Raw genomic sequence first — 26,662 nt, 5'->3', positions numbered from 1 at the left:
GATACTAAACAATGGAAAGTACTGTCTTCCCATTTAGAATGGGATAGAAAGAGAGAGGCTAATCTTAAGCATGACAAGAGGACTACCAGTCAGGATAGTAGTATTGACCTACTTGTATCTGTAATGTCTCCTATTCCTTCCCCAGTCCTAACACCTCAACCCTTACTTAACTACCTCATAGACTCCCCAAATGCCATTGCCGATTTGGAGTCGGAAGTTAGAGGCAAAATCCGACCATTAATTTAATATGATTGTGGAGTCTATGGCTCATTTATTGTCTTCGTTCCAAGCCTTAATGGAGAAGGTGAGTAAACAAGGTATTGATAGTGCCAGTGAAGTGTTAATAGAGGAGCTGGCTATCTGCCCGGCTGGGAAAAGGTCCCTGGCACACTTCCCTGAACCTGGGAGAAGCCATACCAAAAGCTCAAAGGAGGTCAGCGGGGTCTGCCCACGGGTATTCGGCCCCTTAGATGCACCTGTCGAAGTTTCCCAAGGTGTCTCAGAGAGCAATTAGAAAGGCGTCTTTATGAAAATGTTGAAGCTTTCGTCCAGCTTGGAAGCATCCAGCCTAGAGAATAGGTGCCAGTGGCAGTTTAAGGAGAAGTATAGGACATTGAAGAGGCCATTGTCAGAAGCACCCACTACCTCTCACATACCTCCCATGAAGTCTAGATGCATTCCTTTGGCTCAGGGTCAACCATTCTGCAGTTTTTTGCATTTTAAGGAGAAGTCTAGGACGTTGAAGAGGCCATTGTCGGAAGCACCCACTACCTCTCACATAACTCCCATGAAGTCTAGATGCTTTCCTTTGGCTCAGAGTTGACCATTCTGCAGTTTTTGGCATTTTCCAGAACATTTTTCTTCAGTTTGCAATGACGGAAGATGTTTCAAAGAAGCTAAGAGAGCTTCTTCCGACAGACGTAAGAGTGTTAGCACCTCTGGTACAGTGGCTTCTGAGTGCTGCGATTGCTAAATCTCTCGAACACCCAGGAACTCTCGAACAGTTTGTTTCTGTGGAGTGCCCATTAGCACCCGAACATGTCATGGCTTCAGAGGTTCATTTATCTCCTGTTTCTTCAGTAGAGGAAGAAGCTCCTAGAGAAGCAGACAAGGACTTCCCTTCAATTGCATATGGGTTGCTTCTTTATTAACTGTCTCTCACCTTTCCTACTTTTTAACTTCAGCAGCTCCTGCATCTCCAGTGTCTACTTTCATGATGAGTAGTTAAACTCTGGATCAGAGTAAACTTCTTCTGAGAATGGTGCTTTCTACATCTGCTAAGAAAGCGCTTAATGAAGCAGACGAGTGGCTTTCGATCAAGAGAGAGCAAAGGAAGGCCCGTTTTATCTTTCCTCCAGCAAGACTATCTCAGAGGAGGTATTTTTGTTACGCCACGGGAGAAGCTTCCTCACTGGGTGTGGCTGCCTCCATGTACTAAGGAGACTTCTTGGCGCTTATCGATCCCTCTAGGACAGCGTTTCTTTACCTTTTTCGACCTCAGCACCCCTTTTGGTCAGGCCTAAGCAGTCCAGCACCCCCCACCATTGGTTAATTATTTACTACAAGGATAAAGTAAAGAGAAGTGCAGTACATCTTGATCCTATATTTGGTTCGTTCTCCAAAGTAAAAACAGTAATTATGGCAATAGCATTGGCAAAACCAATAAGAAAATAAAGGAAAGATCATGGACAAACTCTTTAAACAATATTCATCAATACATATGTGACCTTCCCCAGCACCCCCTGAAATTGATTTCAGCACCCCAGGTTAAGAAATGCTGCTCTAGGAGATCAGCATTTCCTGCAGCAAAGGTATGTGTTTGTCTGTGGAAATAGACCACTTGCTGTGCAACCTGTTTAGGGTTTTTGAAGTAACCAGTTTTATGGACTGGGCAGTAGATGCTCTCACTAGAAAAACTCAAGACAGCCCTCAGCTCCCTCCCGAATATGTAGCTGATGTTTTTAGAATTCTCTCTTGCTTGGACAAGGGAGTCAGAGACAGTGCACATGAGTTTAGCCTCCTTTTTTACTGTGGGAGTACTGAAGAAGAGAGAATTATGGGTCTCTTACACAGCTAGGGAGTTACTTCTGCCCAGAAGTCTCCTTGTATTTTCTCTCCCTTAGTGAAGGACTTTTTTGTTTTTGCAGGCCACTGTGAATGACATTGCCTCGCTCTTGCACAAGAAGTCTATGCTGGATCTCTTGCCTCAAGCTTCCAAGCAACCTAAAGAACCTTCTGCCTTCTCTTTAAGGTCAGAGGCACCCATTTAAAGACAGCCCTGTTGTGAGGGGAGGGCGATGGGTGTTGGAGTGAAACAACCTACCAAGACAAGACAGTGCATTTTGCAAGTCAGTCTATTAAGAAATCGTCCTTGTAGCTTACGACCAAGAAGTGATGAACACGTCCTCTGTGCTCCAGTGGGAGCCAGACTCCACCTGTTCTGGGACAATGGATTGTTCAAGTCCTCAAAGCAGGCTATACTATCCCCTTCAGGGAAGAACCTCCTTAGTCAAGAATCCCAATTTTGACTGCCTATTCCAAAAATTCTGAGAAGCTTTTGGCCTTTTCGGAGGAAGTTTCTGCACTTATTTCCAAGAACGCAGTGGAGTTAGTAGAATACGAGTCATCAAAGGGGTTCTACAATTGCCAGTTTATAGTGTCAAAGGTGTTGGAAGGATGGAGACCGGTCCTGGACATGAGTGCTCTGAATTTTTCATTCAGAAAATAAAGTTCAGGATGGAACCAACCATTCCGTTCTTGCATTCATTCACCTAGGGGAATGGATAGTGTCTGTAGATATGCAGGACGCATATTTCCACGTCCCCATTCAACCTTCATCAAGAAAATATCTCAGATTTGTGTTTCAGGATCGAGTCTTCCAGTTCCAAGCTCTGTGCTTCGGACTGTCAACTGCCCTTCAACTCTTCATGCATGTTCTAGCTCCCCTACCAGGTTGGCTTCATCTTATGGGGATCAACTTCCCCCCGTGTTTGGACAATTGGCTTCTTTGAACAACATCAAAGTACCAATGTACGGACGACCTTCACAAGACTTTTCAACTAGTCTAAGAATTGGGTCTTCTCATAAACTTGCAGAAGTCCCAGCTGGTCTTGTCTCAGACAATAGTATATTTGGGGATGGCGCTGAACTCGCAGTTTTTCAGGCTTTCCCATCCCCCAAGAGAGTGGAATGCTACCTCAAGACAATAGATTAGTTCCTGTCTCTTTGTTCACGCACAGCTTCCATGGAGCAGTTCGTATCACTCGGAAGGCTTCATGAGAGTTCTGCAGTTGTACCTCAAGGCCAGCTGGGACAGAACGAAGTATCTGGACTCTCATCATTCCAATGACTGCAGACATCAAACAACACCTACTTTGATGGAAGTCAGAAGACAGGTTGTTGGAAGGAAAGTCACTGTCGGTTCGGAACCCAGATTTCTTATTTTACTCATTTGTCTTGGTCATTGGATGGGGAGCTCTTCTGGAGAATAGCGACGACTATGGGAAGTGGTCGCAAGAACAGAAGAGAGACCACATTAATGTCAAAGAGCTTAAAGCAGTTCATTTAGGGCTTCAAGTCTTTGCTCCAAAGTAGCGGGAGAATGTTGCAGTGTACCCGGTCAATACAACTGTAGTAAATAAGATATAATATATATCTTATCTGTTTCTCATATAAAACTTTTCTTATTGAAAAAGATCTTTCCATCAGTGTTTAATTCTTTTAAGTAGTCATTATTGGTAAAGTAAGCAGTTGTGCGCTAACAATTGGAGATTTAACTTCCATGCTATTTTCGTCGTTTAAACGACTGATGAACCATTCAAGAACTTCAAGTAAAATAAACATAATTTTCTTCGAGGTTTATTTGTTAACATATGGTTGTTTTCTACCCACCAACAACTCACCACTCTCCTTACCACGGCTTGTGCTTAATCCTGGGAAACATTTAGAAACTTTTACAGTGAGCTATGTTATGGATCTTATTCTCTGCTGACATGGAAGAATAAGAATTGAGTCTACATATCTGAGGTACGGAGTGGCAGCAAGTAGCAAAGTTCTCTACCCTTTACCATCTACGGCCGTCAGTTATTCCCTGTACTCTACAGCTCTGGTCAGCATGAAGATCTAATACCGACGGGGAACTCTTCAGGCACTTTAAGACATCTGGTTACTTTGTTGGCACACATCAATTGAGTTGTTGAAGTAATTTTTCATGATGTCCATATTGCTAGCCCCTTGAATTAAATCTCGTAACTTTGTATTTTTTACTGCCATTATTGAATTTTAGAGATCTTTTTATACAATATCCTGGTTTATTTCATGACTGCATATTCTTCCTAGCAAGGTTTAATCCATAGAAATTGGTTTATGAGAAGTTTAGTGATTTGAATTTGTATTTATAGGGTTGTATCTATATCATGGGTAGTGATTTTTTTGGATAGGTTGTGAGATTCAAGACGAGGGGACATGGGGTCCAGTGCCATGGACACAGCATCAGGGTGGCATCATTAGTTTTTCAATAGTGACATTACTGAGACACTTCGTTGTTATTATAGCAATAAATGTGTTTAAAATTGTAGCTACTCTATTCATTGTCTCCCGGAGGTTTATTTATATATATTACTCCTGTTTTAAATATGGCACCCAGTGTGGGGCCGTGATAGTGTTGGATGCCTATCTGCATGCCGTTCCGTTGGTTCTGAGATGTAGTTATTTTGAGATAGTATTACTAGTTTCATGGTAGCACATATAGTATGGCAGAACTTGGGAAGCTTGTGAATGGCCACAAATATCTTACTTTAGATTTGGCTGAGCGTGAGAAATCTAAATTGCAGTTTGAGAGAATGGATTGTTGAATTGAAGGAGCCGAATAAACAAATTCTTACTCTTTAAATTTGAGGATTGGGATCTAGACGAAGAGAAAATAAGAAGAATTTAAATTATGTTAGGAGTACAGTAATAAACTCTCTCAATGTTTAGTTTCCCTTAAGCCAGTTGAACCTGACTCTCCTCCTCCTCGTTCTGTAGCAGATGAAGCTCTAGCTTGCCAAAAAGTCCAATTGCACCTTTACTCCAGTATAACAGCTAACCTGAGGAAGATCTTTCTAGATTTTTTTGAAGATTTTGAAGATACTAGTAGCAAATTCAGATATCTGGAGTGTGATAAACATTTGCTATGAAAGCAACAATTTTCTGGTTGGGCTTTGATTCTTGTCAATTCATTAGAAGCTGATAAAAAGGGCTACATGTACTTATGCTAAGGAATTGTTCCTGAAAGCTTTTGCCTCTGAGGATACCCAAAAGTTTAATGTACTGAAGCAATTGACTGAAGTTAGGTTAGATTACACCTCGGATCCTTATGAATACGTTTCAAAAGTGTATTTGTTAATTGAAAGGGTAAACAAGCTCGGCATTACTGTAGAGAATATACTTTCGTTTTTTTTATCTGGGAAGGTATGAACTACCAGTTCAAACTTCAGTTGATATAAATAACTAATCATGCTAAGCTTTCATCGAAGGAAATTACTGATAATTACTTTGGGCTTGTGATCGTTTCCTTAGCAGGCAAAAATCTAAATTCAAGAATAAGTTTGCTTCCCCTAAGGGTTCGGATACCATTGATAAGGTTACCTACAGGAGTATTTAAATAATTTCTCCAAAGGGATATACTATGTCTGAGTGCCTCAGGCTGGAAGGGAAGTCTTCGACCAGTCTAGTGTCTTGTCATACTTTACCCTTTCAGATAAGTTATTATATAAGTAAACAAGGACATTCATCTTCAGCATCCTTAAATGCACTGCTGGAATTTAAAAAGCTTGTCTCACTGGAAATACTGAACCTTAAATGTCTGAAATCAGAACCCTGGAAGGATTTAGGATACCATTGTAAAGTGCTCAGTGCCATTCTAGTCGCTGCTGTTAAGTAGATGAGCATTACTTATCTGGTAGGATGAATGAGACAGCATCAGCAACGGTTATGATGAGAGTTGAATTTTTTATCTTGTTGATTGCATAAATTAGGATGATTTACAAATGCTTTGCTTATTACCAGTTATTCAGCAAAGTAAGCTGATATAAGTTAATTATCACTGACTGGGTAATTGTTTTGTAGATATATGCTGCTTGACATTTATAATTCACTGCAATACCCTCATTGTCAAGATTTTATGTAGATAAGTTCGTGAATTTTAATATGTATTTTTGTCAATTTTATTTTGTAAGCTGCTTTCTACTTTTGTGAATACTTTATTTTTAATGCTTCAGTTACCATTACAGGGAACATCCATGTGTATCTAACAAAGCTACCTGTCCTCGGTGGAGCTTACGGTTCTCGCGTAGCTCATTTAACATCTTTACTGGAGGTTACTGTAGCTAATGTAGTGGAGAAGGTAAGTACAGTAATTGAAATATAAGCATTTTATATAATTTGTTTTGGTTCATAAAGTTTACCTTCAATAGAAGAATCATTGTTTGTTATTAGTAAGTTTGTCGTGCTTACACTATTTAGTACTATTCCATATTTATTTGTAGTGAATCTCTGATTATATTGGAATCTCAGAGGAAATTTAAGGATGATGAATTTCAGCGTTAATGATGTATTATGACAAATTTTGATGGAAAATTTCTTTTTTGATAACTAAAAGTACAAGCAACTTAATTGAATGTTTTACAGCATGTCAGGGGATCAGTGAGTGAGTCTAGGATAGAATGATATTCATTAAAATAAGGATGAACAGTTCTATAGAAAGACATTCAGGCCTGGGTAATAAATAAGTACAGTCTAAATGCCAAAACCTTGCAGTATTGACCCCTGCTGTATGTACATATAGGTTGTTAGGTAGTGCAGAAACTGACCATGAAGAAATGGCCAAAAAAAGGCAAATTATATTTTACACACCTTGTGAATCCATAATAAAACTATGGTAGTTACAAGGAAACTTAAACTTATATATTGTACCAAAGTTCATTTGTATGAAAAGTTCTTGGAATACCTTCCAGAACTTATTGGGTAGGACTAACACCAGTTAGATTAAGCATATCACAATCTACAGTTCAGTAAACCCTCTTCAAGTTTCATGTAACCCATACCTATAATAATTTCTTAAAAGGTCTGGGCATCATCCTCATTAAAATGATCTAGTAAGGAAGATGAGCATTCCAGTACTTCAGGTACATGTCAGTTGCAACAAGATTCTATCAGTTAGCAATGATCCTTCATTAGATATCATTCAAACAACTTTCTGTTCAAGTTGATCACTGTGACTAAATAGTAAGACAGAAAGATAATAAATTCATCATTGCAGATTAGTAGTAAATAAAAATGATTAACCTTTTAATGACATAATAGGTTTCAAATCTTAATCATTCATTTCTTTAACTTTCATTAACAAGCATGCATCAAAAAACGAAAAAAAACCTAAGATTAAAGTGGGTACAGGCAGAAAAAAGGTACAGTATAAAATGTAAATGGAACATACTACATCGTATTGCACTTGAACAGTTATTTTGTAGTTTCGAACAAGTAATGTTCATTGTCTTCTAGTTCAGCATTATGCTTTCCAATTAAATTGAAACACATCTCTAAGTGGTTAAGTGATGTAATGATATCCAAGCAGTTTGATTTTTGGCTCAACTCTTTGACAAATTCTGTGGGCTTGAGTTTTCACATGATCTCACATTGCACATTGTGGTCAAGCACAATAGTTTAGTCAGACATACAGGAATTAACTTCCTACAGAGCTAAAACATATTGACATTGTTGTGTTTCATGGCAAATTCATAACTTGTAGTATAGCCGATATTGTGGTCACATAATAATCCATGATGTTACAGTAACTCTGAAACTGCAGAAAATGGCATTCAAACAGTTATACTGTGCATACAAGGATGGACCCCTAGGCCCCAGTAGCCATGAGTTGTTTTTTTTTGTAAGTTTTTTCAGTTAAAGCACTGCAGTGTGAAGTCTCAGACATTTAACTTTAAATTCATTGGCAACGATGCATATCAGTCAGAAAATACTGTGATTAGTGGATTTTCCTTTATTTAAAAAGACAGAAATTGTTGAATGGTTTTCATGCAAGTACCCATTTTTGTAATTTGTTAACAGAGAGCTACTAGTATAGCTTTGCTTCAGTTTAATGTGAATATTTTTGGTAAATTTTTATGGTTATAAATACATACATACATACATCATGACTTAGTTACATATCTGAAAATAATCCAGTCCCCCATAAGTATTCAGTCATGCACGTGTTTTTTCATACAGTTACTATTTAAGACATCCAGTTTTCTTTATACGAGTGAAACAATTGTAAGTTCATAAACTCACAACGAGAGAGAGAGAGAGAGAGAACAGAATATGTATGAACATTGAAAAAAACATTTTTTTACACTAGTACAACATATGTAAATAGGGTACTCATAAATGACGAGTGTTGATTGAAGATGATAATGATGAATTAGCCGTTCATTCCTATGAATGACGATGAAGATATGACTACAGAGCTAAGCAGAGGAGTTACATCTTCTGAGGGGACCTCTTCACCTTCAGGAGGCACTTTGGGAGCCACTGACTCATGGTGATTTGCGAGGCACTTCTTCAGGCGATTCAAAGGGCACACTACTTCAGGCGATTCGGGGGGCTTTGGAGGATCCTTCTTCGTTTGTGTGATGAACATGGTGATTGACAGCTGCTGTCGTTGCTTGATTATTGAGGGCTTGATTATAGGGGCTCCAATGCTGTATCAAGAATGTTGGAAAACTTCAAGGAGCATTCCATATAAGGATCCCATGTTGCAACAAACTACTGGAGGTCGTTTATCATCCTTTTAATTTGGAACAGGCGTTCCAGTGTCAGGCCACTCTCCTCCTGCTGTTCCTCTCCTGAACCTAGAGTGTCCTCTTCCTTGCTGGCAGACTTCGTCAGCTCTTCCAAGTCCTGGTCTGTCAGGGGGTCAGAGTGGGCATCAATGAGGGGGCCGACTTCATCCTCGGTGATATCGTCAAAGCCCTCAACACCAAGAATTTTCATCAACTGGACTGCCTTATTAATGACTGAATGCTAGATTTCTTGAGGAGAGAAGCCCATGTAATTATGGACACAGTCCAGCCACAACTTACTCCAGGAGACATTCAGGGTCTCCTTTTCTATGTCCTTCAGCGACCGGTCGATGACAGACAGACACGTGGAAATTGTGAATTTACGCCAATAGGCTTTCAGCGTAAATTTACTGTCACGGCCAATTTCATCAACAAGATGGTGGAGGGAGTGTCCGGTGTAGATTGCCTTGAAGGCACAGATCATGCCCTGATCCATAGGCTGGAGGAGAGAGGTGGTGTTGGGAGTGAGGAACTCGAGCTGGACTCCCTTGTAATAAAGATCAAGTGGGTGGCCACCAGCATGTCCATTATGTGTAAGACCTTGAACTCGATGTCCAAATTGGGCAGGTATTGCCTAACTTGAGGAATCAAGCTCTGGTGGAACCAGTACTCCGTAAGGACGTTGGTGATCCAGCCTTGGGATTATGCACCCAGAAGACGGGCAGTAACGCTTTGTTCTTATTCTTGAGTGCCCTGGGGTTTGTAGCCTTATAAATGAGGCCTGGTTTCAGAATAAAGCCAGCCGCATTCCCGCACATCAGGAGGGTCACTTTTGTGCCTTGAATCCAGAGGCTCTAAATAATAGTAATCATAATAATAATACATTTTATTTTCAGCTCAAGACAATATACATGGCATGTACAAAGTACAGAATGTAACATACACAATCTAGATACTTGAGATAACATGATAAAAAATGAATAAACTGCAATATCCACACAGTTGCAACAGTAATAATATTGAGAATAAAGTATTAATAATAATAATGATAATTAAAAAAAGCATTGAGAGTTATAATCATTAGTGCACAGATTGTATAAAAGAAATTCCACCTTAGGTGGTTACAGTAGTCAGGTCCAAAGGGCTAAATATGAAGATTGCATGCAGAAAAACTCCAACATGATTATATTCACAGTAATAATGCAAAAGTAAAATACCAGTAGTAACACTAACCGTAGAATATAATGAAAATGACAGATTCGGCAGATGATACCTTGCCAATAGAGAGATTAAGACATTTAGGAACAAACACCTCATTTTCCTATCTTTCCCACAATTTAGATCACCTTCTTGCTTAACTCCTAAGGATGCTTTGTATGAGCGAATTGCTGCTGTTTGTCACTTGGGGTATCATACTGGACATTGTTCTCCTTACAATAGAATTTAAGTTGTCCAGGCGGTTTTCTGTGAATATCTGTGTGGCAGAGTGGTAGCGAGAAGTGTTAGTGAGGCGTCTCAAAATGTCATTGTGCACAACAGTGATGTCTCATGGTCTCTCGGGTATACAGTGGACCCCCCGTATTCGCGTTTTCCAGATTCGCGGACTCACACATTCGCGGATTTCTCTCGGGAACGTTTCCCTGCATTATTCGCGGAAAATTCACGCATTTGCGGTATTTTTCTATGGTAAATATCCACAAATTCCTGGTTTTTTTGATGAATTTCATCATAAAATGCACTTTTTGTGATAAAACTATTAAAAAAACCATGTATGAAAATTTTTAGTGGGTTTTTCTTGAGTTTTAACTAACAAAATAGGCTGTTTTTAGCATTTTTATAGGGGTTCCAAACATTTGCGGGTTCTAACTTTTCACGGGGGGGTCTGGTACGCATCCCCCGCGAATACGAGGGGACCACTGTAGTTCGTCCAGAGGGAACACCCATAGATAGTGTAGCAATACGAGCGGAAGAGCAGCAGTTTTACATCTCTGTAATAGAAGGGAAACCTCTTTGCAGTCATGTTGCCAGTTGCACATAGTTTATGACACCTCTGTTCTATGTCTGCCGTATCTTTTAGGTTGTCTAGGATAATCTGACACAAGTACGGAAATTCGTGCATGAATTCCAGCCGGTGATTTCTTAGGAAGATTTGTGGTTCTTTGATATGTTTAAGCAATCTCGGGAGCAGCAACATAAACTGGGTCTTGGTTTCGTTGTATATGATATCAAAGTCCTCTGCATACTGGCGGCAAGTGTCGATGAGTTGTTGGAGACCTTGTACTGATGGGGAAATCAGAACCATATCATTGGCATAACAGAGGTTGTTTATAGTTGTTCCATTGACAGTGCATCCTATTGGGAGTGAGTTCAGTTTGACATTCAGGGCATTTGTGTGCGTATTAAACAGGTATGGTGAGAAATTCCCCCTTCCCGAAGCCCATTTTGGGAGCCAAAGGTATACGATAATACATTACCCCATTGGCACACAATTGCTGTGAGGAGAACCAGGAATATAAAATGCCAATTAAATATAGAGGTGTGCCTCTTTTGTGCAGCTTCAGGAAGAGCTTCAGGTAATTTAGTTTGTCAAATGTTTTTCTCACATTTACAAAACAGGAAAACAGGAGAGGCTGATGATAGGTAATAGTTAAGCAATTCTTTCAGTATATGTAGATGCAGGTGTTGGTTGAGTGATTTGCTTTAAATCCGAACTGGGTGTCAGTGGTGTGCAGAAAAGGGAGAAGTCTCACTAGAAGAACTAACTCGAGTATCTTCGACGCGATCGTTGTGATTGCAATTGGCTGGTAATTGCCAGGGTCAGCTGCATCCTTTAGCTTCTTTTTGGTTAATGGTATCAAGTGAACTAAGACTAGGGAGTCGGGAAGAAACAGGTGAATTATGCACACATTGAATAGGGCAGCTAGCAAAATATAAACCAGCGGATGGCAGAATTTGAAAGCTTCTGCAGGAAGACCATCACAGCTGGGCAATTTATTATTAGGTAGGCTGTTTATGGCATAGCTGATGTTACCTGGCGCAATACGATCTGCAAAATGAGATTAAATGTTATCAGTAAGGACATCACCTACATTCCTCCCGGAGTCTTGATCGTTTATGCAATTCAGGATATTGCTGAAGTGATCGCCACACATACTTACAATAACCTTGTCATTGACTGCTCCTCCTACTCTGTGATAGCTTTTTAGTTTTAGGATTTAAGCACTGGATATCTTTCGAAAGACGAAGATAATCACCGGATTCTAAATTTCTAGTCATTGCATCAGCTCTTTAGTTCTTTTCATTTAATCTGCAGTACTTAAGCGCAAGTTTGAACTGTGCTCTTGCCTGTCTCATTAGTAATGCAGAGTGTCCTTCCCTCGGGCTGCCATTTTGCCTCCATAGTAAAAACATTTCTCGTGAATAAATATACAGATCTTAACCAAGTCATTTCATCCAGGTATATTACGAGAGTTACCTTGAAGAAACCTAAAGGTAGCTCTGCCGGAGGCAAGCATAGTAGAAATTATGTTTGAATAGAATTCTTTCAGATCTCTCCTGTGGTGGTCATTTGTACTATTTGTGTTAGTTCAAAGTGAGGCGTGTGCTGGTTGAGCTATTGACCGCAACCTGGTTTCCATGATCACCCTAAAGTATCTGGTTTTTTGTTGGTTTTAAAAATCCCAGTTTACAGCAGGCAGGCGATCAGTTAGGAGGTTCACGGTAGGGAGGGATGGGATACTGAATGACATCTGTAAAGTGATGTGATCGTAGCCCATTGCAAGATCGTAGCAGATATTGCAGGACATAATAGAATCATGAAGTTGTGGAGATGTGATGCAATGGTCGAGCCAGAAGGTTGTAATTGTGTCCATTCTATTATGTACATAGGAATAGGGGGAGGGAGGGAGGAGTATTACATCGCTAATTTGGAGATCATGATTTTGACAGAAGCAAGTATATTTGTTATAAAATTGTTTTGCAGGGTGAAAATTAAGGTTCCTGATTATAAGGATATGATCAACAGGAGAATCGTGGATAATACTGTGTATCTCATCTAGGATCATGCAGTATTGATAAAAATTATTGCTATTTTCCCAGGCATATAAACATTAATTATTAGGATTTTAGAGTCCCCTACTGTCACTTGAAGCCCCAGCAATCTCTCACTCCTGTAGATCAGCATATTTACCATGTTGTCTAATGATCTGTGCCACAGGAAAGAAAGACCCCCTTTTGGGTGACCGGCTATGATTTGATCTGTAACTTGCATCGATGAAGTGGAGAAGGCTCTGTAGTCTTAATGTATTGAATCACAGATGACAAGGTCTTATGGCCAGAGGAGCATTTCTTGCAATGCAATGGCCGGTGAAGTTTTTGCAGAACATGGTGTCATGACCACTTTTCTCCATGACAATCAGGTTCATAAAATACTAAAAGAAATGGGACTGGAATGGATTGATGGACTGCAACAACCAAAGGGGTGGGTGTAAAAGAAAATACTTCAGTACCTTAGTCTAGTTTATTTACATATATACAAGCGAGTTCAGGTTTTGGTGGCGAAAATACAGTTATCAATTTTCAAAATCAATAAATAGATCACAATGTAAACATCCAGTAGCAGCACCAAACACATGAAATATTAATCATTACATAAACACTGAGCCATACTTGCTCATTAACCACAATCAGAATAGTCACTCGCTCCATTAACATAATAATACAATAATAATTAACCGTAAAAAGAACCATACACTTGTTCATCAAAATAACAATGTTACAGCATATCCGGTAAAAACCATACACTTGGTCATACAATAAAAATGGTGATTATGATGCCACTTAAACAGTAAGACACACAGCCGTAAATCTTCAAGGTCGATCATTGAACAACACAATGTTCAATGCGACAGCTTCGTACCTGCCAAGGAAGAATATCTCTTCTCAACATGGGACTGTGGCTTAGCCACCACCTCGACCTCGGGAACGATTGACAACTGCTGTACCAAAATCCATCACCATCAACCAGGTGATCCTCCGAAACTGTTGCTGCCGTGGTCTCGACAGAACATTGTCAAGAACCTGCCAATCTGCCTTCCAAAACCTGACTGTCTCTGTCACTCACAACGCACAGTGGTCCAGGATTACGAATTCGTGGCCAAAAAGCAATTTCCACTGATTGCGGGATCAATTATGTTTTTTGGTATTTCATATTCAAGCGATGTTAATGCAACAAGAGAGGACGAAGTTGCAAGTTTAAGTGGGTCATAAACCCTCAAGTTAGTAGGAATACCTTTAATGACATAACTGCAATACATACATGGCGACAATATATTCTGAAACTGACAAAGCACATAGAAATTAATAGGTAAAGTTGTTGCAGATTTTGAAAGGTATTCCCACTGTATCCACCAATGTATTTCCCATCTGGGCAATATTTAATACATAAATTTTCGTAATCAGCAAAAATTTCTTGCAACCAGCTGCGACCACGAGGATTACAACATAAGAAAAGGACTCGTTTATCACCCGAAGTCCTTTCCCTTCTTGAAGCATCACCTATTTTCATGAGTGATCCCACTACCGAACAGTCTGGAAATGCTGGTCGGGAAAGTGACAGTGATGATGATATTGCCAGTGATGACACTGACAGTAATGGTTGGTAACATGACTCATGATAGTGATTGTGATTTTGACTGTGATTGTGAAAGTAGTATGGGACACTAAAGCACTAGTTTTTATTTCTTTAAATTATACTTGTTAATTCCTGTCATAGTCAAAATAATATCGTGCTCTTGTATTTCTTTATTTTTTTCATGAATATTATTGTATATATGGTTTTCAGATTTTTTTATAATAGTACTATAAAAATACCTTTCTTATGACTAGTGTTATCATTTTCGTGATTTTAGAAGGTCCAATAATACCTAAAAAAAGCTTTATGTAACGTTAGAATAAACATATTTTTTTTTTAATTCTGCATTTTATTAATTTGAATAGATGTTAAAGACACTGGGTTTCAAGTTGGGATCGTTTTCACCTTAGAGTTTTGTCCACGATTTAGCAGTTCTGAATCACTGTGCAACGTGACAAAAGTAAACTCGTCTCCCAACAAAACAAGAGAGGGCAGTTACAAAATTGAAACAAGGTTGTTTTCAAGTCAAACAACCTGACAATGGTCAGGAGAGGAATGTTCCGTTTGAAGCCAAAAATATTCCAAGAGATTATATATAATATATCCATGGCTACTCACACAGATGGGAGATTAAGGCACTGGTCATTTTGGTGGATGGGGGGGTTAGCTAAGGGGTGTGGGCAGTCACTCACTGTGGGAGGTTGGCTGTCATTGCGGTGGAAGTGACCCTGCTTTGGATGTCAGTAAGTTCCCCTGGGTGGATGTTGGTCCCAGATTAGGTTATATCTTGAGATTATTATGTTAGGTCCGAAATTGTCGCCTTTAAGAACATCGAGGTGTTGAAATAAGCAGGTAATCCTGTAAGCCACTTTATGTTTACTTTTGCATGGGAATTCGTGGGAGATGAGGCTGTCGCTGCCCATGAGAAACGTGACTCCCTCCACTATGGCGTCTAGCGTCACTGATTAGCGCAGATTGTGAATTGCTACAAGACATCTCTTCTCAGGTTTTGGGCGAGGTGAAACACGATTATTAGGCTCTGGTCCAGTGGTGAAACAATAGGTTCTTTTCTTTTTTCTGTGTGTTTGTATCTGCCAGCTACCAGACCCCTCATGATCACTCTAATTCCCATCTGCGATGGGGGGTTGAGGGGGAGAGATAGGGTCGTGGAGATGCACTGGGGAGGGAGAAGAGGTTGGGAGTCCAACAGTACCCCCAGAACTGTCTATAGGTGATGGGGCACTTCAACCGAGAGGGAGAGGCCAGTTGACACCTGGGTGGGTGTGGCCATCTCCACTTCGTGTCGCACCCTCACTTCTCCCTTGTTGCTGGGAGGTGAGGAAATAATGGATGCCGCATTCAAAGGAGTCTGGTGGCTCTCTGTATGTCTGTCTAGTGATTCCTGCACTCCTTTAGCTTCATCCTTCTTAAGGTACGTCTGGGGCGGTATCCTTTCTCCTGGATTATTTTCTTGAAGGCCTCGTGATATTTTGTGGCCCCCTCTTTCTGGGCAGATGCAGCTTTCCCATGTAGGGAAACTAACCTTAGGTGGAACCTTTTCTGAAACCAGTGGAACCATCCTTTGTTCTTCCTGTTCAGGAGCGGGTTCATTGAAGTCCAAGAATTTCAATTCCCCCTTCTTCATCACCTTCCTGTGCCTCTACATTTTTGGCCTCCTCTTCCTCGCCACCTTTTGTAGCAGTTGATAGCTGCTGGTAGAGCTGTCGTGCTTTTTTGCATATGATGTTGGAGTCAAGGGGCATGTTCTTCTTCCTGCAGGCCTTGATCCAGAACGTGAGTGCAGATTCCATTTTCACGATTGTTTTTCTCCCACTGTGGACACAGCCTTTGCTTTATCATAGTATGTCATGCTACTACTCTTCCTAATTTCACTTTCTTTTTTCTTCATGCATCCCACCTTACTCTTGTTGATATTAAAATGGCAGCTGACCGCGTCATAACTTTTGTCCTCCAAAATATCGAGAAGTTTCACCTCATCGAGCTTCATTACGGTCGTCTTTTTGCTTCTTTGCCAGAAGCCTTAGAAGGACCAGGGTGAATTTTAGGGGCCATTTTGGCATAATGCACATGGATATTTGCTGATATGTACAACACAGCTTCACTTTTATGTTCACGTATGTCAGTAATTTTCTGTGCAGTGAGGATGATGGAGAGATGAGCGATACCCAAAATTCCATCTTCACGAGATGGACTTGGGTTTCAACCAATCAATGCCAAGTGTACAGCCAATGAGTGACAAGGAAAGTGAATGCTGGAATGGCTGCTGTGCAGACAACTGCCAATAGTGTGTCGATTATCATTTCATTTGGGTACTACTTTACCATGACATCATGGTGTTATTAGAGTTGTTTATCTGTGGAAAGTTGGCTTGGGTGTAGAATCTTTTAAGAAAACCCAATTTTGTTATTGAAATTTTGCTGTGTTTACATTAAAGTATTACAGAACTGTTGTATTTGGCAATTAATAAATCTTTTTTCATCATAAAAAATGTATTTAGTCACGAAAATATACTTAGTACCTATGCATGAAAAATACACACTGCGTGCCGCAGACAGAAACATACGTACCTGCTATATTCCCGTTGTCTTACATATTTTAGATATGGTCTGCAAACTCTTAGTATCATCCTAAAACACTTTATGTAGTACATACATATATTTAGAAATCATCTTAAAACATTTCATGAAATGTACTGTCTGCAATGCGCATACCCAATTGACCCAACACATATGTATACAGTTCAGTGGTCTCTCGTTTGTGCGTTTTTTGCCTGTGCGGTATACGCTACTACAGGCTAAGAATTATTCTTTGAAATGTCCTCTAAATGTTCTGCTTCTCCTAAGGTTTCTGGCAAAGAGCCTAAGCGTCGGAGGCCCTTACAGTTAAAGAGTGCTGAGGAGAAAATAAACATGTTAGTCATGTTAAGAGGGGGCAGAAGTCGTGAAGATGTAGCAGCCCATTACCACATGGCTGAAAGTGCAGTTGCCTGCCTTGAAATCGAAAATGAGCCGGGCAAGATACTTGGGGAGGCCATTCTTGGACAAGAACTCGCCTCCCTCTTTAGTAATGCTATCCCATCAGTGGACCAGGCCATGAGAAATTTTTTTGATTTTTACAATTTGATCAGGGATGTCAGGGAGGTACAGACAACAGTCAAGGTATGAGATAGAAATAAAGAAAGGGCCACAACTTTCATCAGTACTATAAATGAAATAGTGAAGCCCTATCTTGACTTGTTTGTGCAGTATACAATTACCTCAAGATGGTGGTACCTCCTGAAATCCCTGATGAAGCGCCTCCTGAAGAAGGTGACGGGGCGCCCTAAGAGTATCTGGGACTCCTCTACTTTGCTGTACAGTCTGTCTTAATCATCATTCATCAGGCTGCACGGCTATAATATCATCATCTGTAACCACCATTAATCACAAGTAAGTGCCTTATGATTTCATATTACAATGTATACATATTATACAGTAAATAACATGAAAATACAAAATATTGCTGTACCAAAAAAATTCGCATCCATGAATAGCCCGGGGGGGGTATTAATCAGAGCATTGAACCAAAATTGGGGAGTGAGAATCTGAACAAGGAAGGGGGAGCAGGAGAGGAAAGTCACCTTGGAAGAATGAAAATGAAATACGGACAAGAGGCCAATCGATTCCCTGACTGCAATAGACATTACATCTGAAAATCCTGGGTTTGGCAGTCTTCTTATCTGCTGGTATTTCTGCGCACTATGGAGGTAGAAAACACTTGTGGGATCCCCCAGGGGCAGGGGAGCAGAAGGGGTGAAGTGGAGTCTGCAGGGTTTGAGAAAGTCTGAGGAAGTTCTGAGAAAGAGCTGCTGTGGCCCCGCTCTTTTAAAATATCGCCTGGGTAGGCCACGCCATCATCCAAGGCCCCCTGTGGAGAGTAAATCCAGAGCAGCCAATGGGAGCAAAGAGGGTTTTAGAGAAAGGAGGCTTTCAGTTCACAGGGGCAACTTGCATATAGGCAAGGATAAATGAGTCTTGTTATAAAGAGGTCTTATATAACTTAGTTCTGGCTTAAAATCCTGAACAACTTATATATATAAATATATCTATATATAGATATATATATATATATATATATATATATATATATATATATATATTATATGTATACATATACATATATAAATTACATATGTATAAATTATAATATATTTATATATATATTATCTATAATATATAATAATATTTATAATTATATATATATATATAATATAATATAATATTGATGTTGTATGTATATATCTATGACCTGTGTTGTTCATTTGCGTGTTTGGGAAATGAAGGAAAACAGGAGAGTAATAAGTTTACATGGATGCGGTGTAGGACAAGCAAAAATAATAATGAAGGGAGCGTTTAATGCAGGGGTATTCTTTTTAGCTATACAGATGGCCTTTACTTATTGCTATTATTATGTTAACTATACTAGTGCACACATCTGGACAGCGGGTTGGATCTTAGTAACGGCACGGCACGACATGGTGACATGTCTTTGTGGCAGCTGAGGGGACTAAGTGCTGGGCAGTGCACCCATCTGACCCACTCTATTCAGTACAGGAGCAAATAATGAACTGATTCGACCACTTTGGGCAACCTGTTTCAGATGCGCTTTACATGGTATCGTTATGCTAGTAGCTGATTGGTTATTTTGACCCCATAGACACAACGAACCAACCAGGAAGGGACATAGAGATGTGTGACACTCTTTTGAATTACCAAAGCCACGCCAACTTCCCAACGGTCTTTAGGGGTAACTTTGTGTTCCACATAGCAAAAGCATCAGCTATAACGGTTTCACAGGACTAAAGAATATCACAGAAAGGACATATTTAAAATGGTAATGAATCAGCTTATCTATATATAAATACATACAGTGCTTCCCTACTTTTATGCGGGAATAGGTTCCAGAACCTGCCGCGGAAATGCAAAAACACAGAAATGCAAAAATCCCCTCTAAAAATACTTATAACTGGCTTATAACTGCCAAATACCTAGCACCCCTTACACTAAAATGCTTATAACTGTTATTATAACATTTCACTGCTTAATTTGATAATTAAACCAAAATTATGCCATAAATTATCATACTAAAAATATTTAATATTATTTCAAATAAAATTACACCCCAAAACATCATCCCAAAACACCCAAAGTAACCTTACATTACAGTATTCCCTACTACTGTTGCTAAGTATGCTATATACACCCATAAAATGCCTATAACTGCCTATTTTAACAGCTCATCACCAGAATTGACAGTTCAAATAAAACTATACCTCAAAATATCATCCCAGAACATTCTAATATAATTTCAAAGTCATGTACCAAAATTATGTACAACCAACAACTGATACTCCCATGTATCCCCTACTTTTCAGACGTACGTTTTCTTTGGCGGGCATCGTTCTGTGCCTACATTGTATGTATATTTTTATTTTCCGGAGTAGTAAGATGATTTTCAAATAATATTTACTGTACAGGTACGTGTTTTAGCTTTTAGGATTGTACTATTGTATAGAATCTAAAATACGTAAGTAGTTTAGAACGACGAGACATCCAAATAGAAGGCTAGGTTTGTTACATCATTATAGACTTTTCATAATTATGGTTTATGTCATATTGTGGTTAGACCTTGCCGTCTCCCATAAATTCATTAAAGATTCCTCTCTCTCTCTCTCTCTCTCACCTCGCATCGTCTCTTCTCTCTCTCCCTCTTCTCTCTCTCTCCTCGTCTCTCTCTCTCTCAGTACTCTCTCTCTCTCTCTAGTATACATCTAGTACTTTAAAGAGAAAACATAGCAAAATATCTATAACATATTATTTCACTAGCAGAATCCATTTACGTTTATTGTATTGATGTAATCACCATAGAAATATTTAAAATCCATCAGAATTTCTTACGTAGGCAACTTAAAACTTCCAGGTTTCAGTATTGTAGCAACTTCTCTGTAATGATGTTATTCCCTCTCTCTCTCTCTCTCTCTCTCTCTCTCTCTCTCTCTCTCTCTCTCATCTCTCTCTCTCTCTCTCTCTCTCTCTTCTCTCTCTCTCAATGAAATTATAGATAATAATTCCAGTAATTAGTTTCTCATAGCAACTAAATTATTTTCCTAAATAATTCTTTCTGTTATAGGCATCATCAGCTGATTCTCAGAGCGTAAACAAAAGACAAAAATACACTTTGATTACTGTATTTTGCTGTATTATACATTGATTTTATCACTGTTGATAATTTCTTTAATCAGTGTAAAAAAATATTTAAAATCTGAATTTCTTAACATTCTTCTCCCAGCCATATGAGTACCTTTGAATTATCATCACCACACATCACTGTTTCAGTTCTCTCTCTCTCTCTCTCTCTCTCTCTCTCTCTCTCTCCTCTCTCTCTCTCTCTCTCTCTCTCTCTTCTCTCTCTCTCTCTCTCTCTTCTCTCTCTCTCTAACTGTATTCATTATATATATATATATATATATATATATATATATATGTATATATATAGATATATATATATATATATATATATATATTTATATATATATATATTCTTTATTGAGAAAAAGCAAAATATCAGTGAAACGTTATTTCACTTACAGAATCCATTACTACTGTGCTCAGACTTGGTGTAAAAGTCATAGTCTCTCTCTCTCTCTCTATCTCTCTCTCTCTCTCTCTCTCTCAAACAGTTTACATAACCTTTAATGAAACAACAGCAAAATATCAATGAAACATTATTTCACCCACAAAATCCATTTCTACTTTGCTCAGACTTGATGTAAAAGCCATGGTTTCCTCTCTCTCTCTCTCTCTCGCTCTCTCTCTCATCGCTATCTCTCTCTCTCTCTCTCTCATCTCTCTCTCTCTCTCTCTCTCTCTCTCTCTCTCTAACAGTTTACATACCCTTTGATAAAAGAAACAACAGCAAAATATCACTGAAACATTATTTCACTTACAGAATCCATATATACTGTGCTTAGACTTGGATGTAAAAACCACAGTTCTCTCTCTCTCTCTCTTATATTTTAATGAAAAAATACAGTAATTAGTGAATTCACAGTGCTGCTCTACGAAAGAAAGAAAGCAGTTTAGTGATAATTGTAGAGGTATCTGTCCAAAGAAAAATCTGCAAGGTAGTGAAAGTTCCCAAGTGGAAAAGTGAATAATGTGTGCCACAAAAAAAGCGACAAAGTGGACTGTAAATTTTAAATAATGTAAAACCGGGGATACTGTTTATGTTTATATATATATATATATATATATATATATATATATATATATATATATATATATATATATATACACAGGTAAGCCATGGTTACCGTTGGTATCAGTTACCGTTATTTTGGTTTTATGGCACTTCTTCAGTACATTCAATACTGGATTTTACCCTCCATAGGGTTTATAGCACCGTTGTCTGTTATCGGTGGCTTAGGCTAAGTGCCGAGACCGCCTCATAAATACAAACATAATGACTAGCATCTTTTCCTTGGGTCTTTCAAAAGTTATCCTTTACTTCGCTGTATCCAATAATACTGTATTTAGTCTTATATTACTATTGTATTATAAAATACAAACAAACCAGTCCTGTTTTGTTTCGGAAAAGCCAGCTGAGGGCGGGGGTAAGATTATTTCATTGTATTTAACTGAATTTAGAACGATTCTCTTGCTCTTATTTAGGGTTAATTAATCTCTAGAAACTGTTGGGACAAGGTTATTTTTCCTTATATGAAGTGTTTTCAAGTTGAAATACGACTTAAATACATCTTGGTGTGAACTAGATTTAGTTAATTTTTTCGATAATAAATGGCGCCATTGTCTGGTTATTGGTACCTAGCCTAAGTTCTGAGAGACCCTCATAAAATACAAACATAATGAGTATGCTTCTTTTCCTTGGCTCTTTAAAAAAGTTACGCTTTATTTCACTGTATCCAATAAAACAGGTTTTGAAGTAAGAAAATCTATTTTTGGTAGTTGCTGTCGAGTCCTCAAGGAGTACCCTTTCCATGGTGACCAGACTACGTAATGTTAAAGAATTCTCTTAACTGTTCTTATGGCCGGGTATTGTGTCGTAATGATAAACACGTGATAGAGTATAAATGGACTCCAGATAATAGGCCATTATTCTCAGCAAACACTAATTCCCAGTTCACCTACTATGTCAAAACCGTAAGAAGTGGTTATACACATAAGCACTGTCAAATTATGTACATGTGACCAACATCTGACCAAGACACCATTCCTTTCTGTTGTAGGATGATACCGTACACAAAACCCATGTCTTTTCATCAGGGAAGTTGGAGGGTTTTGAGGACTCAACAGCGACTACCAAAAATAGGTTTTTCGTATGTCAAAACGTGTTTTTTGATAGCGTAGCTGCTGTCTCCTCCTTAGGGAGCTTTTCAAAGAAATTGACAAGTGACAAAAAGCTCTTGGACTCTAATCATAACAACCCAAAAACATTTTTGTTCCAGGGTCAAGCCACTAGTTTCAAGGTCCCATTTTTTATTCCAAATACCTTTAGCTTTGGTAGCAAAGAACAAGAACCTAAGTGCAAACTTATGTTTTTCCGGGGGAAGTTCTGTGGTGACTTACCTAAGCATATTGGGTATGGGTATAGATGCAGTATTGTCAAACCCTCCCCAGCAATAATTAGCATACTGACTTGTTGGGAAGACCCGTGGTTTGCTGCTGTTGCACCTATGGTTCAAGAATACCTATGCTACCTACCAATACAGAGTGTGGTTGAATTTGTTTGAGCTTGTGGCAAGTGTTGCTAGAGTGTAGGAGAAAAAAACGGACCTTTTGGGATGCCTGCCATGACCTCTAGGTTAACCTTTAGTGCACGAACTGGGCAAAATGTTGTTTACTAGTTCTAGTTTGCTTAGAATAGATTTCCTTCTTAATGGAATCCTATTCTTAGTCAGGAATGACATCCTAAAGGACAATAAAAATTTATTGTCAGCTCTTTGCTTATTGTATTGTCCCTGTCTATGAGAGCCCAGTTTGCTAATGTGAGCCCCTGATGCTAATGCAATCAAGAATATTGCATACTGTAGCTTGTGAGTTGTGGTTGTCTCCACGGTGTAATAATGACAAGGTAGTCCCGCGCCAGCAACGAATTTGGGAGTCATTTGCACATGTGACTTTGTGACGTCACGCAAACTGGTCAAAGCGACAATTTACTGATGTAAACAGTGAGAATATCCTTTGTTACACTTTGAAATGAGATCTTATAAATATCCCTCCATAGATTTAAGCGATGAATACGATTTTGGACACATGAAATATTTGGCTGACCGGATCCTGGAGACTGATGTCTTAGGATTTTTTCCATGATTTTTTAAAATTTCCCTGTCTTGGCCTTGTGTGCATTTGGAACCTCGTTATCAATTGTTTTCAAGTTGATTTGCTTTTGTAAGTTGTCCGTTGTCATGAGTTTGCCTTTCAGTTCATGTATTTTGTTAACTTTACATAGCTTAGTTTTGTGATAAAATTGGAGTTCACAATTTTATCACGAAATTAAACTCTGTAAATTTAGCAAAATACATGAAAAAATTCCATGCCCTCAGTCTCCAGGATCCTGTCAGTCTCTAAAAGTTTCACACAAAAAAAAACCTTATTTGTGCAACATTTAGCCAATTCGATTTCTCCAAAATCGATATTCACATGAACTACAATATTTATTGTGTCCAAAATCATATTCACCGCTTTAATCTATGGAGGGATATTTATTAAATCGCATTTCAAAGTGTAACAAAGGCAATTAACCCTATGTTTACATCAGTAAATTGTCGCTTCGACCGGTTTGTGTGATGTCACAGATTGTGGTTGGTTGCATAAAAATACACCGGACCTGCACATGGGACTACCTGTTGTTTCTATATCGTGGTTGTCTCCCCTCTAAGAGGAAGACTCGATGTTTGTATCAGATCCACTGAATTGCGGGGCTGATCAAAGTCTAAGCACCTTCTTCAGGGACCAAGTAACTGTAACCCTTCTAGAGCTGATCTTTGTAGTGTAAAGGACTGGAGAAGGGAAGTAACAACACCAATACTAGAGTCAGATCACAAAATCATAAATCAATGAATCTGTTAATGTTGCCTTGTATTCCTTGATTGGTGCGACTGCCAGACATTTGTCTTCTAAAGGGATAAGAAATTTTAAAATTTGTTTCCCTAGAATTTTTGACTGGGTTCTTGGTATGGATATAATGTAACTTTATCTTCCGTACATACTGGTACGAGAAGTCTGTAATTTTTGCATTATACTCTGTTTTTTTTTTTCCATCTGTCCATCCACCTGTGGTGTTTGCGCATGGTAACACTGCGTCCCGGGCTTTAAATAATACCCTATTTCGAATATTCAAGGTGTAATTCGCACACAGTAAATTATTAAAACTTTTCAGTTGCAAATGTACACCCAGATATCCTTTTATTTACCTAAAACTTACACATAGCGTAACTATTTAAAACCCGGGACGCAATGTTACCATGCGCAAACACCACCGGCGGATGGACAGATGGAAAAAAAACAGAGTATAGGTACCTAGCAATATTGGGTGAACAATTTCCATGGTATAGATAATATTTAAGAAAATCCACCAATGAAGGCCTTGGATTAGAAAGGAGGATCCATAAAACTACTTTCCCTCCTATTGAATGGGGTAAAACAATGGACAGTTTTGGAATTTATCTCTTTGCCCTTTATTGAAATAATAAGAACCAATACCTGTTCCTTAGTAGGTTAGGAGTCTGCTCAGCACCCTCGAAATCTGGAACTATGGAGGAAAGGTATATCGTCCTTTATTTGTTCCAGTCTTGTAGGAAGGCATCTTTTGCTGCTGTTTGCGATTTCATATGTGGCATACAGGTCCATTTCCATTTATGGAAGCATGTTGGGTATTTTCTGAAAGAGCGGTTGTCCAGTTCCACCCCATAGGTTGTCATTTTCTTTGATAGGGAGTCTACTATTACAGTGAGAGACCCCATAATGTGAATTGCAGACAAGTGCTACTTCCTTTCTTGTCCCATTGAAGGATGGCTAGAATTACCATATTAAGAGGAGGTGAGCATCATCCCGACCTCTTAATGTTGGACATTGCAGTCATGTTGTCTAGAACCAACTAAATGTCTCTCTTCTGGAGTTTTGAGTTTTTTGGGAGACAAAAAGACAGCCATCAGCTCCAGGAAATTGATATGACAATTTCTTAGAGTAGTTGAACACCTCCCCAGCCACCAGATGCTCCTTGCAACGTCCTCCCAACCTGTCAACAAGGCATCTGTGTGTATTGTCATTCACACAGACTGAGGAGTCAGGGTGACCTGTATTGCCAGATTCCTTCCGGATCAAGGCCGAAGTATCTCCCAAACTTGTTCAATCTTTTGATGAGGTCGGTCTCGCATCTTGTTTGCATGCGATAGCTAGAATTTGTTCACATTCGGTTGTTGTGATCCAAGTATTGGATTTATTATTGATGTAAATTGCAACAAGCCGTCATACATTCCAATTAATAATAATAATAATAATAATAATAATAATAATAATAATAATAATAATATCCTTTATTTCAGCTCAGGACCATATACATGGAATATACAAAATACAGACAGTAACATACACAATCTAGATACATAAGAAAACATGATAAAAAATTGAGTAAATGGCACTATCCACACAGTTGCAACAGTAGTAATATTGAGAATAAAGTATGAATAATAATAATAATAATTAAAAAAGCATTGAGAGTTATAATCGTTAATGCACAGATTGTATAAATTAAATTCCAGCTAAAGACCTTAGGTGCTTACAGTAGCCAGGTCCAGAGGGCTAAATACGAGAATTGAATGTAGAAAAACTTGAACTTGATAGTATTCAATAAATTATAATAATAATGACAGATTCTGCAGATGACACCTTGCCAATACAGAGATTAAGTCCTTTAGGGAACAAACGCCCCATTTTCTAATCTTTTCCACAATTTAGATCTTCTTCTTGCTTAACTCCTAAGGATGCTTTGTACGAGTGAATTGCTTAACTCCTAAGGATGCTTTGTTAAACGAGTGAATTGCTGATGTAAATTGCAACAAGCCGTCATACATTCCAATTAATCATAATAATAATAATAATAATAATAATAATAATAATAATAATAATAATAAATA

At 38.7% G+C, this 26,662-nt stretch overlaps 1 protein-coding gene across 1 annotated transcript in view; it reads left to right on the top strand.

Moving 5' to 3' along the window:
• Positions 1–26,662, top strand: part of LOC135216338 (WD repeat-containing protein 19-like) — a 927,827-nt gene that overhangs the window by 335,851 nt on the left and 565,314 nt on the right. The window contains 1 exon segment of the mRNA XM_064251544.1: positions 6,273–6,385. Within this exon segment, the coding sequence (XP_064107614.1) occupies positions 6,273–6,385 (113 nt within the window).

The sequence above is a fragment of the Macrobrachium nipponense genome, chromosome 6 (assembly GCF_015104395.2).
Source record: "Macrobrachium nipponense isolate FS-2020 chromosome 6, ASM1510439v2, whole genome shotgun sequence".
Taxonomy (NCBI): Eukaryota; Metazoa; Arthropoda; class Malacostraca; order Decapoda; family Palaemonidae; genus Macrobrachium; species Macrobrachium nipponense.
The sequence above is the reverse complement of the archived record's forward strand: the minus strand, read 5'-3'. Positions and strand labels throughout refer to the sequence as shown.